This window comes from Nerophis ophidion, linkage group LG19 (genome assembly GCF_033978795.1).
Source record: "Nerophis ophidion isolate RoL-2023_Sa linkage group LG19, RoL_Noph_v1.0, whole genome shotgun sequence".
NCBI classification, from domain to species: Eukaryota; Metazoa; Chordata; class Actinopteri; order Syngnathiformes; family Syngnathidae; genus Nerophis; species Nerophis ophidion.
The window spans coordinates 25116115-25130050 of record NC_084629.1 but is presented as its reverse complement, the minus strand read 5'-3'; the positions used below and the strand labels follow the sequence as shown (position 1 = coordinate 25130050).

The window sequence follows — 13936 nt, the reverse complement described above, 5'->3', positions numbered from 1 at the left end:
GGGGTCGGGGGGGGGCTGTGGTGTAAAATGTAACCCGAAAGAGTTAGGAATGCATGGGATTGTGGGTATTTGTTCTGTTGTGTTTATGTTGTGTTACGGTGCAGATGGTCTCCCGAAATGTGTTTGTCATTCTCTTTTGGTGTGGGTTCACAGTGTGGCGCATATTAGTAAGAGAGTCAAAGTTGTTTATATCACAACCCTCAGTGTAACCTGTATGGCTGTTGACCAAGTATGCCTTGCAGGCACCTAAGTGTGTTAATTAGTCAAATACTACATGTGACCAGCCGGTACGCAGATAGGATGGTGTTAAAGCGGGCGCGACGACATGTTTTAGAGGACGTTAAAGGCAATGCCAACACGGCACGCCCTCAGTATTGTTGTCCGGGTTTGAATCGGAGAATATTTACCGCGGGAAAAGCACTGATGTTTGGAAACCTCCCGGAAAATCGGGGGGCCGACAACTATGCAGCTGAGCCACATCAGGGTGATCAATGAGCCGCATGCGGCTCCGGAGCAGCGGGTTGCCTACCCCTGGCATAAACGCATTGATTTTAATTGCGGTCATTTTTGACTCCACTTGTGGAAGAGTGTAGGTAGTAGTAGGTAGTGGATCCAAGAGTTAAATGTACTTTAGAGTTCTAACAGAAAAATACAGAAAAAGGATCTGCTTACACCGCCTGTTACAAAAACCTACAAACCGTGAGAAAAAGTGTGAAACATGGGCGAGTGTGTCACACCTGAAGCAGCTTGTCGTAGCGTTCGGCCGCCATCAGGAAGCGTCCGTCCTCCAGCTGCATCTCTCTGTTCTCCAGCAGGTTGTTGAGGACAGGCAGAACGTTTCTCTCAGCCTTCTCCAGCCCCTCCAGAACCAGAACTCGGCCTTGAATGGCTGCCCGAACTGCACACTGACGTACAAAAACACACAAGTTTGGTCATTAATGAAATAAAAAAATTGCTTTAAGGAACAATCTTGCTGGATGATGTCATCATCTGCTGCTTCCCAGGAATTCAAACAAACTTCAGACAAGATTGAATCCCTCCCAAAAAACGAGGGCTATTTTATCCCACAAGCCATTTCTTTACAATGTGTGCCCATGTGTGTGTGTGTGTGTGTGTAGGAACATTTACAATCAGAATAGAATCAAAAAGCTCCTCGACGTCAGCTGGCAGGAAACTTAAGTTGTCTGGGCGCACCGCAGAGTCCGCGGTGCGCCATTTAGGCATGTGTGTCATGCACATGCGGCGTGTTGTGTGGTAAGAGGAGACGTTTAAAAAAATAAGAGCTATAACTATACTGGAGACCAGATGTTCTAATTTTAACTCTGGAGTCCATTTTCAACAACTGTAATCTGATAATTGTTTGGTAACGTAAGAGGACACAGGAATGGCAAAGAGCGTGATAGGGTAGTCACGGTGGTCATAATATCAGAATTGCAAAATGCCTGGACAGTCCTTCACCTCAACCCCATTAATTCCTTTTTTAACTGTACAGGTAACCTTTTAAGTAACATTCTACAGCGATTTAACATTCAAATATTAATCTCTAAATATATAAAACTCTTTGATGCACCTGACGCATCTCATTTTTCAACAATCACTGTCACACTAACCCAGTGGTGTCCAATTTGCGGCCCGTCAATGTCTTCAATTTGGCCCTGCAGACGTCGTGAGTTCAATAAGGAATATAGCCGCAGGGAGATTTCAATTCACTTCAAAAGTACCAGTAGAGTGGAAAAACAAATTGCCTCAATACTGAAACTATCATAATATATATCTGATGTATGCGACCGAAAGACTCCCAAAGTTTACGAATAAAAAGGTATGATCCAAGTAGTATCAATCTCACGCAGATACGAATGTATGTAAATATTGCCCTCCAAAACAATCTCTTTCTATTTAAAGAAATAACATTAGAGGAACTCCTGCAATTTGTAAATGGGACAAAACAAACAACATCTTTACTTGACCCATTTCCTGTGAAACTTATCAAGGAGCTGTTTGTAATATTAGGACCATCAGTGCTAAATATTATAAACGTACAACTTTCCTCTGGCACTGTTCCCTTACAATTCAAAAAAGCGGTTTTTCATCTTCTACTCAAAACACCTAACCAGACCTCATGGTTAACTGCCGGCCGATGTGTCACCTTCCCTTTATCTCAAAAATCCTTAAAAATATATATTACACAGCAGATAAATTAACATTTGGTGTCTAAAAATCTCTGTAAACCCTTTCAGTCTGGTTTCAGGGAGGACATAGGGGACATAGGACAGGTTTTTATAAAATCTAAGCTACAATCATCAAAATTAATATAAAAAGAAGGATTAAAATATATTGAGTTGCATGTTATGAGCCTGTGTCATGTTTTTCACCATGTAAATCTAATTGAAGGAATGAACAAACTTTGCAAGATATTCTGGGTTTCACCTGAATTTACAAATGAGCTGCTAGCCTTTGCGGCCCCAGTGAAACAGACGGAACGACGAGGCCTTATGGTTATTAACCAGCATGTATGTATGTATAATGTATGTTTTATTTATTTATATATGTATATATATATAAACAGTACATACAAAGCACGTTTCCATATGAGTTGGGAAATTGTGTTAGATGTAAATATAAACGGAATACAATGATTTGCAAATCATTTTCAACCCATATTCAGTTGAATATGCTACAAAGACAACATATTTGATGTTCAAACCGATAAAAAAATTTTCTTTTGCAAATAATCATTAACCTTAGAATTTGATGCAGCAACACTTGACAAAGAAGTTGGGAAAGGTGGCAATAAATACTTATAAAGTTGAGGAATGCTCATCAAACGCTTATATGGAGCATCCCACAGGTGTGCAAGCTAATTGGGAGGAGGTGGATGTCATGATTGGGTATAAAAGCAGCTTCCATGAAATACTAAGTAATTCACAAAGAAGGATGGGGTGAGGGTCACCACTTGGTAAGCAAATTGTCGAACAGTTTTAGAACAACGTTTCTCAACGAGCTATTGCAAGGAATTTAGGGATTTTACCATCTACGGTCGGTAAAATCATCAAAAAGTTCAGAGAATCTGGAGAAATTACTCCACGTAAGCGAAAATATTACGGACTTTTGATCCCTCAGGCGGTCCTGCATAAAAAACCGACATCAGTGTGTAAAGGATATCACCACATGGGCTCTGGAACACCTCATAAAACCACTGTCAGTAACTACAGTTGGTCGCTACATCTGTAAGTGCAAGTTAAAACTTTACTATGCAAAGCCAAACTCATTTATCAAAAATATTCTGAAACGCAGCCGGCTTGGCTGAGCCCGAGCTCACCTAAGATGGACTGATGCAAAGTGGAAAGGTGTTTTGTGGTCTGACGAGTCCACATTTCAAATTATATTTGGAAACAGAGGACGTGGTGTCCTCCAGAACAAAGAGGAAAATAACCATTCGGATTATTATAGGGGCAAGGTACAAAAGCCAGCATCTGTGATGGTATGGGGGTGTACTATTGCCCAAGGCATGGGTAACTTAAACATCTGTGAAGGCACCATTAATGCTGAAAGGTCCATACAGGTTTTGGAGCAACATACTGTATGTTGTCATCCAAGCAACGTTATCATGGACGCCCATGCTTATTTCAGCAAGACAAGTGTTACAAAAGCGTGGCTTCGTAAAAAAAAAAGAGTGTGGGTACTTTCCTGGCCCGCCTGCTGTCCAGACCTGTCTCCCGTCGAAAATGTGTGGTGCATTGTGAAGTGTAAAATACGACAGCGGAGTGCCCGGACTGTTGAACAACTGAAGCTCAACATAAAACAAGAATGGGAAATAATTCCACTTTCAAAGCTTTAACAATTATTTTCTTCGGATCCCAAACCTTTATTGAGTGTTGTTGAAAGAAAAGGTGATGTGAACATGCCCTTTCCCAACTCCTTTGGCACGTGTTGCAGCCATGAAATTCTAAGATAATTATTATTTGCAAAAACATAAATAAAGTTTATGAGTTTGAACATCAAATATGTGGTCTTTGTAGTGCATTCAATTGAATATGGGTTGAAAAGGATTTGCAAATCATTGTATTCCGTTTATATTTACATCTAACACAATTTCCCAACTCATATGGAAACAGGGTTTGTATATCATATATATATATATATATATATATATATATATATATATATATATATATATATATACATATATACATATATACATACATACATACGTAACCTACTCAGTGGCCTAGTGGTTAGAGTGTCCGCCCTGAGATCGGTAGGTTGTGAGTTCAAACCCCGGCCGAGTCATACTAAAGACTATAAAAATGCCTCCCTGCTTGGCACTCAGCATCGAGGGTTGGAATTGGGGGTTAAATCACCATAAATTATTCCCAGGCCCGGCACTGCTGCTGATCACAGCTCCCCTCACTTCCCAGGGGGTGATCAGGGGGATGGGTCAAATGCAGAGGACAAATTTCTCCACACCTAGTGTGTGTGTGACAATCATTGGTACTTCAACTTTAACTTTTTAGATGCAGTGATTAATGCAGTGCTAAAACAAAAGTTTTTTACATAATGGCGAAAATGGGATGAATGAAGCGAACAGTCACAATGTAAAAGAAAAAGCTGAAATATGGATAATAAAAAGTACTAATGACACACAGCTTTACGTAATACACACATATATATATATATATATATATATATATATATATATAGGTTGATTGGCAACACTAAATTGGCCCTAGTGTGTGAATGTGAGTGTGAATGTTGTCTGTCTATCTGTGTTGGCCCTGCGATGAGGTGGCGACTTGTCCAGGGTGTACCCCGCCTTCCGCCCGATTGTAGCTGAGATAGGCGCCAGCGCCCCCCGCGACCCCGAAAGGGAATAAGCGGTAGAAAATGGATGGATGGATGGATATATATATATATATATAGAGAGAGATAGATATACACACACATACATAAATATATATACATATATAAGCCTATATAAGTATACTTTTATATATATATATATACACATACATTTAATATATATATATATAAATATATATATATACTGTATATATATATATATATTATATACATATATATACACATACATTTAATATATATATATATAAATATATATATATATACTGTATATATATATATATATATTATATACATTATATATATATATATGTCCAATACAGTGATACCTCAACTTAGGAGTGCTTTGAGATAAGAGCTGTCCCTCAGCTAATTGTTGTGCTTTAAGTTACAAGCAAAAACATGAGTTATATTACATCCCCAGCCAGTATGACTGATACATTGTATTGTATTGTTTTTATACAATTATTTCTATCTTATCTAAAAGTTTGTTTTACTTTTTAAAAGGCATGTTACATGTTAAAATGCTTCTGTTTTTGGGGGCAAGCACTGATTAAATTGATTTCAATTCATTTCAATGGAATGCGTTGTTTTGAGATACAAGTGTTTCGAGTTAAGAGCTAGGCCACAGAACCATTAAAGCTTGCAAGTTGAGGTGCAACTGTAAATCAAAGTTCTTCGTACACAAAAATGTTAAGACCGAGGGTCATGTCAAGCCAATGGGTATGGGGGAAAACGGGAAGTAAAACTCTACCAAAATAAAACTAACAACGCGAAACATGGCTCGACATGACTTCTTTTACAGAATGTTTACATCTACTATGAGTTACTACTAGTGCAGATTTGCATTGTGAAATCATAGTGCTGCGAAGAGGCTTACTGGAGGTTGTATGTGCGATAATAACAACAGTAAAGCGTGCTTAATAAATCTATAAAAATCCCCGAGCTTATTGCTATTTACATGAGGGTGCTTAACATGAGTGGCTGCTAAGTGGAAAACTCCCAAAAAACTCTGATTATGCCGTTGTGACTAATCTGGTGTACAAACTCTGAAAAGAAGTGGTAAGAAAAATTAAATAAAAATAAAGCGTTCGCACAAGGACTAACCCTTAAAAAAACAGCATGACTCACACCTCCTAAAGAAAGCGGATCTTTAAATGACACCCACTATGCCTTGAACACACCTGTCACATACAGGAAAGGAGTTATCACCCACCCACAGGCCAGTATTAATACACGTGGAACAAACCCAACATGTCAACTCGCACAAACATGAACGCTATTTTGGGCTCCAAAAATCCAAATCAGGTGTGAAGAAGGAGAAAGGGGAGTGAGCGAGCTCCTTCGCACCTTTGACGACCAGAAATAATGTTGTCCATCGGCTTGTTTCCATGGCAACCAGCACATCTGTTTTCATTTTGAGGAGGGCGCGTGGGAGGACGAAACTCTGCGCCACTAAAGGTGCATGCCTGCTTGACATTGCACACAGCTGTATGCATGACATAATGTATAGGAATGTGGGTGTGGTCTGGATCAAAGTAAAAAAACAGAACTACCACCGGTTACTAATGACAACCGCCAACTTGCATAAAAGCACAACACATACTATAAGCGAATCATGCGATTGCTCCTCCCGCTAGTTACTAATAACTACCGCTATCTTGCAGAATAGAAGACTCAAAATACAAGCGCATACAGTACACACAACACATACTAAAAGTCTCTTGTAATTGATGCAACTCAAGTGAACACTCCTCTCAAAAGTTATTAATGATAACAACAACCTTGCTTTATAAAAATAAATGACACGACTTAAAAAAGTCCATGGTATGGTCGCTAACGCACGGGCACATGCATGCACAACATAGTCAGGTCATATCATTAAAGCAGCCCCTATTCCTGCCAGTTATTAACGATAACAGCCACCGAGCGATGTAAAAATAAACTGAACAACATGGAAAATTTCACAAAGTCCGAACCCTTGATACAAACTCCCACACACGGGCATGTACGCACAATGTTTTCGTCTCAGACATTTAATCTAACCACTCCTCATGCCAGTTATTAAGACAGAAATAGTCTATAAAGTAAGGTCCGTCACGCACAGTCACATGCGTGCACAACATGCTCATGGAAGACATATACAGTAATATTGCAATTCCTACTGCCGCCAGTTGCCACCATGGTGGCCACCTTGCACAATAGAAATACAGAACATAGGAAGACTCCGATTATATCAAAAAGTCAAAGCCTAAAGTACCATTGTTCACACACTGGCACATGCATGCAGGAAACATATGTGTCATATTATAAATAATGTGACAACTCCTCCTGACGATTATTATTGATAACTGCCATATTGCATAATATACATACATAGAAAGACTCACAATAACAACAATAACTCGCAAAGCCAAAATGTACACTTACTGTCATGCTGGCATGTGCATACACTACGCGTCATCCAATGAATGTAATCGCTTCTACTGACAGTTATTAATGATGACCACCACCTTGCCTTATGGGAAATAAATAGAGGGGCTATAAAAAGTCCATGATTCAAAGCCCACGGTATGCTCACTCACACACAGGCCCATGTGTGCACAACATAGTGAAGTCATATAATTAAAGCAATCCCTCCTCCCGCAAGTTACTAGTGATAGCGGCCACCTTGCATAAAATAAATAAATAAAAAGACTCAAAATATTACACGAATTCAAACCCCTGAGGCACAAACTTTCACACACCGGCAGATGCATGTAGGCAAGGTATGTGTTGTATAAATCATGCGATCACTCCTCCTGCCAGTTATTAACGATAACTGCCAACTGGCATTATAAAAATAAATGTAACGATTTAAAATAATCCACCAAAGCAAAGACCTTGGTACACTCTCTCACGCAGGGGCATGAACAAGCACTTAACAAGATCAATCATCCTGACAGTTATTAATGATAATCTGCACATTGCATAATACCAACATCCAACACTGGTTGCAGTCTATTTATATCACACTATTAGCACTAATTGGCCGTGGGTTTTCTGGTTACAAGACCAAACCTGTAAGCTGATAATTGATGCAGTGATAAAACACCAAGGTGGTAGTGCTTCTAGTGACTACAATATAATAGTATAAAATGCAGCCTATTATGCAGGCGGAGAAAGTTCCTCTGATTTATTATTAGGAAACAATAAACTGGCGATAACTGGGTTTATGTGGATTACTGTGTGAGAGCAGAAAGTTCTCCTTAGATACACCACACTGAATAATGGGGCACGGCTAGTCACCATGGTTACACGGCCCGCAAAGTCAACAGTTTGAGTGCGACCAGTCGGTAAGGTAAGGAGAGAACGTGGCTGTTGAATGTCCATGCTGCCGTGCCATTGTGAGTCTGCAAAACATCACTTTCTGGCCGCGGTTTTTCAAGGACACACCAAGCCACACCTTGGCCAGGCTGGATGTAGTCACACATGAAACGGTTTAAAACCTCGGAAAGGGAAGTGAAAGACGGATTTCCTGCCAAGTGTGAAGTTCAAAGATTCCCTGTAGACATGTTGACTAACATACAGTACATATGTACTCTTGTGGTTTTAGAGCGACCAAACAGGCTGAGTGATAAATTCAGATAAGAGAAGTAATGGGATGTTGAGGTTTGGGTGCACATAGCAATTTATATAAGCAGGAAGACTCCAGGGGAAGCGTGACTGCTTGAGAAAAATAAAGACAAATTGTAAGCTAACTTTAGTAATGTTTAAGGTCAAATTAATAGATGTTTTTGCTCTTATGTTGGATTCAATAAAGTCAGGGGTAGGGAACCTATGGCTCTCGAGCTAGATGCAGCGCTTTTGATGACTGCATCTGGCTCTCAGATAAATCTTAACTGACATTGGTTAACAGGATAAGTAATGAATAGTTTCACTGGTAATCGCAGCGTTGAAAATAACGTTAAAAATATAAAACAATCCCATGCATTTTAATCCATCCATCCAATTTCTATTGCACCTGTTCAAGAAGTTGCATTGATGGTAAAAAAGTGTTTTATTTATCATTGGTTAGCTTCAGAATAACAATTTTATTAAAAAGAATAAGAGACTTTTTGTACTCTAAAAATGTTGGTCTTACTTAAAAATGCACGCATTTGGTTGTATTCGGTGTTAAAAAATATTATATGGCTCTCACGGAAATACATTTCAAAATATTTGGCTTTCATGGCTCTCTCAGCCAAAAAGGTTCCCGACCCCTGAATTAAGTGTTTCCCATATTTGTGGTGGTCCACACTCATTAACACCTTACAACGGGACTGTCTGCGAATGTAGCCTGTCTGTATAACTCTGTATAGTAAGTGGGGCTGCATAACTCGGTTGGTAGAGTGGCCGTGCCAGCAACTTGAGGGTTGCAGGTTCGATTCCCGCTTCCGTCATCCTAGTTACTGCCGTTGTGTCTTTGGGCAAGACACTTTACCCACCTGCTCCCAGTGCCACCCACACTGGTTTAAATGTAACTTAGATATTGGGTTTCACTATGTAAAGCGCTTTGAGTCACTAGACAAAAGTGCTATATAAATATAATTCACTTCACTTAATATAGGAAGTTGCGGCATATTGGGTAACCCTGCTTCTTTTCACACCTCGCACACATCTGGTCTGCCAGAGAATAAGAAAATGCAGCAGGAGGCATCTATGTAGCTAACTTAGAATAGAATAGAACAAAATAGAATATGGCTTTATTTGTTTTCTACATTAAAACATGAATTTTTATTTGATAAGGCTTCGATCACACAATTAAAAACACAGCTACACACAGCAACAGACATACAAGAGAAACTTCCATCCATCCATCCATTTTATACCGCTTGTCCCTTTTGGGGTGGCCGGGGGTACTGGAGCCTATCTCAACTACAAACAGTGTGGCCTATTTAATTTTGTTTAGAACAGTTACTGCAGAGCAGATGAATGATTTCTTGGAAATGTTTTTCTTGGCTACATTGTCACTCTATTTAGCGAGTATTCAGAGCTTTTCACATACTTTTTTAAAACCAAAATAGCCATGTCTTTGGAAACGCTCACATAAATGAACACATCACTCTACCGCATTTATAAGTACTCACTTTCAGCTCAGTCTTGATTGTAACAGTAACAACAAAACGACAAAAAGAAACAGCAGAAGGACATTTTTGTTTTAAAATACATTTGATTTGCTTTTCATGTTTTTTACACACTTTTAGTCTTACCCACATTATCGCTCTCTCTTACAGCATCAATTACGAATACATGCACATGCATCATGGCTAATGATGCAAATTAGTGGATGACACCATTTAGCACTGGGGTCTAAAACTCAATTTACCTGGGGGCCACTGGATGCAGAAACTGGGTGAGGCTGGGCCGCAAGAAAATATTTCTTTAAAAAATCTAACATGCACTTTTTAATGAATTCACCTTCTTTGAATGTCTTTCCCGCCCAAACAAACATACTTGCTAACTCTCGCGATCTTTCCGGGAAACACCCTGATATCAGTGCCCCTTCCCACAATCTCCCGGGGCAATCATTCTCCCAGTTTTCATCCGGACAACAATATTGAGGGCGTGCCGTGATGGAACTGCCTTTAGCGTCGTCTACAATCTGCCGTCTAGTCCGCTTTTCCACCATACAAACAGTGTGCCGGCCTAGTCACATATTGTATGAGGCTTCTGCAGACCCACGGAAGTGACTGCAATACATACTTGATCAACAGCCGTACAGGTCACACTGAGGGTGGCCGTATAAACAACTTTATCACTGTTACAAATATGTGCCACACTGTGAACCCACACCAAACAAGATTGACAAACACATTTTGGGAGAACATCCGCACCGTAACACAACAGAACAAATACCCAGAATCCAATGCAGCCCTAACTCTTCCGGGCTACAATAGGGGGTGGGGTTGGGGGGGGGGGGGGGGGCAGGGGTGTATATTGTAACCCGGAAGAGTTAAGGCTGCATGGGATTCTGAGTATTTATTCTGTTGTGTTTATGTTGTGTTACGGTGCGGATGTTCTCCCAAAATATGTTTGTCATTCTTGTTTGGTGTGGGTTCACAGTGTGGCACATATTTGTAACAGTGTTGAAGTTGTTTATACGGCCACCCTCAGTGTGACCTGTGTGGCTGTTGATCAACTATGTCGTGCAGTCGCTTACTGCGTCGATTGAAGCCAAATACAATATGTGGATGAGCTGGCGTGCTGTTTGTACAGGTTGTATAGCACGCTAAAGGCAGTGCCTCCACGGTGCCCCCTTAGTATTGTTGTTAGGGTGAATTTCGGGAGAATGACTTCTCCTGGAGGGGCACTGAAGATTGGGAGTCTCCCGGAAAAATCGAGGGTTTACAAGTATGATGCTGTAAAGCAGCATTCATAAAAAACTTGTGGGACGCACCAACATTAAATTTTCATTTTAAGGTGCGGGCCGCAAAATAACATCTCGCAGGCCGCAATTAGCCCGCGTGTTTGAGACCCCTGATGTAGCACTTCTAGTGACTTTTAAAGTACCAGTACAGGGGAAAAACAAGTTGACTTTGTATGCTTAATTGTGTTTCATTGTATCCATTAATCCATATCCAAGATAAGATACAACATTTATTTTCAACATCAAGGCTGTGCTTTCTTTGAACAGTGATCAATTTTTACCCAACAGTTTCAAGTTGAAACATGGTGTTTGCAACAGGAAGTGAACTTGCGTGACGTCACATAAACCGGAAGTGAAACAAAAATAATCAGTCAATTTGCATTTATTTAAAAACATTATAAAACGTTTACCAACAAGATAAACAAATTTCAACACATAAATAAAAATAACATGGCTCTTATGAAGCCAGAACAATATTTGATGATTCCTCTGCCCCATAGAGTATATTGTGGGTCTATGTATTTTAGTTATTTAAAAAAAAAACAACTTGGTTAAAAGATTTTAGTGTGTGTATAAGTACTTTTTAGTACATTCAACGATACCGCGATAAGCCTGCTCAGTGGCCTTGTGGTTAGTGTCCGGCCTGAGATCTACTTTAGATTGGTAGGTTGTGAGTTCAAACCCCGGCTAAGTCATACCATATATATAAATGGGTCCCATTAGCTCCCTGCTTGGTACTCAGCATCAAGGGTAGGAATTGGGGGTTAAATCACCAAAATGATTCTCGAGCGCGGCCACCGCTGCTGCTCACTGCTCCCCAGATGGGTCAAATGCAGAGGTTAATTTCACCACACCTAGTGTGTGTGTGACTATCAATGTTACTTTAATATCGATAATTGTGACAGAGTACATTTTATTTTTATTATTAGTTTTATTTACTAGGATATTCAAAAGTTGACATATTGATTATAATATTAAAATATACCAGAAACACATGTTTATTGCATTTAAAAGAATATAGCTGCTTTATTATTATATACTGTCACTACATCAGAGGGTAATTTGTTCGTAATCTATTATTGACAATAATATTTTTGATCTACAAAAATGTGTAGGTCAATAAATCGTCAAGCAAATGTTATCGGCCCAGGCCTACGCATTGAGGCTCTGAAGTGTGTTGTAACCGATGACTAGATTTGTTGAACAAACTAATCCATTGATTACTTGGTTATGAAAATAATTGATAGCTGCGCACCTAATTGTGAGCATGTAATTCTAAATACACATTTGGTTGAAGATAACCTAAGACACGTGTCAAAATGAGGGGGAACTTCAAGCGCCCTCTCTCCTTTGGTAGTCACCTCCTACCTGGTCAACGTAAAAGGCAGTCCCAGCCCGGATCTCTCTCCTCTGTTTCAGGTCCGTCTCTGTGGTGTCCCTGGACAGAGCCACATACTCCACTTCCCTTTTGGTCAACTCCTTTTAAATACAAGAAAGATTGTAGACGTCAAATAACGTATCTGGCGAACGATGCAAGTGGCATACTCACAAGGTATTGCATGGCAATGGAGCGTCTCAAAGGTCCAGGGGGACCGATCAGAAAGACATCCTGGCCTAGGAGGTCTTTCTGCATAATCCATCTCAGGTGCTGGGCCACCGCCTGAGGCAAGGAGTCTGAAACTACTAAGGAAAATATCATACCTGTTAAATTTTCATGTGAACCTGAAGCAAGACATGCAGAAATGTTAACGCACTGTGTTTGACAGGAACCAACTCCGGGTTGTGTGGGGTTTTGAGTTTGTAAGAAATGTCTCCAATCATCACTGTGTCGCCTGCAGAAAACACAGCACTATTATCAGTCATAAATAATCACAACTCTGACACAAAACACTGTAGTCTCTTGTTAAGACTGTCACTATTTAGAAGCCTTTGTAAACTGTGAAAATTGCATTTGGATCAGCTGCTATTTTTATTTGACAGAGCTTGAATGAAAGCTCAATAATATTTTACTAGCTAATAGGGATGTAATGTTTTTGTAGATGCCGTGATATTGCGGTTTGAAACTCCTCACAATAATGCCTTGACGTGTGACGGCGTCAAACAACAATTTGTTGGGTGTGTGTTTTTTTCTGGCGCTTTTGCTTTGACTGGTCTGAAAAATAAACTACATCTCCCACAATCCTCTGTGCAGGGTGAGAGAAAAGAGGAAGCCTGCGGAAGAAGTGCTTTCGTAGTAGATAAGAGAAATTGTTATTATGGACATTTCCTAAACATTTAATCAAAATCCATCCATAAGTTTTTGAGTTATATTGTTAAAAACTGACACAAAAAAAAACCCTGGTGAAAACATAACCCCTTTGGCGGGGGTAATAAAGCAAAGGGTTCTCTTCGTCCCCTGTGAGTGGACATCCTGCACACGGCAGGAATAGGAGAATCGACTTGATAAACCATCACCCGGAAAATATATTGAAGCCAGCAAAGCTGCTCACTGCTGCCCTCACCTCCCAGGTGAAGATCAAGGGTGATGGGTCAAATGCAGAGAATAATTTTGCCACACTTTGTGTGTGTGTGACAATCATTGGTAGTTAAACATACATTTTTGAGGTATTTATATTATTAAAAGTTAAATTGCCTGTTAACTTTTCAGAGAAACAGCATTTTCTGAACTGATATAAAGATTGTCCACTGCAG

General features: G+C 39.8%; 1 protein-coding gene across 3 annotated transcripts in view; it reads right to left on the bottom strand.

Moving 5' to 3' along the window:
* Positions 1 to 13936, bottom strand: part of vwa8 (von Willebrand factor A domain containing 8) — a 135776-nt gene that overhangs the window by 114982 nt on the left and 6858 nt on the right. For 2 of the 3 annotated variants that reach the window (XM_061879656.1, XM_061879654.1), the window contains exons 2-5: positions 13000 to 13077; positions 12795 to 12928; positions 12614 to 12724; positions 738 to 905 (exon numbers count right to left, since the gene is read on the bottom strand). In XM_061879656.1, coding sequence (XP_061735640.1) covers positions 738 to 905; positions 12614 to 12724; positions 12795 to 12928; positions 13000 to 13077 — 491 coding nt within the window. The remainder of the gene's footprint in view (positions 1 to 737; positions 906 to 12613; positions 12725 to 12794; positions 12929 to 12999; positions 13078 to 13936) is intronic. The other variant, XM_061879655.1, reaches the window with a different exon arrangement.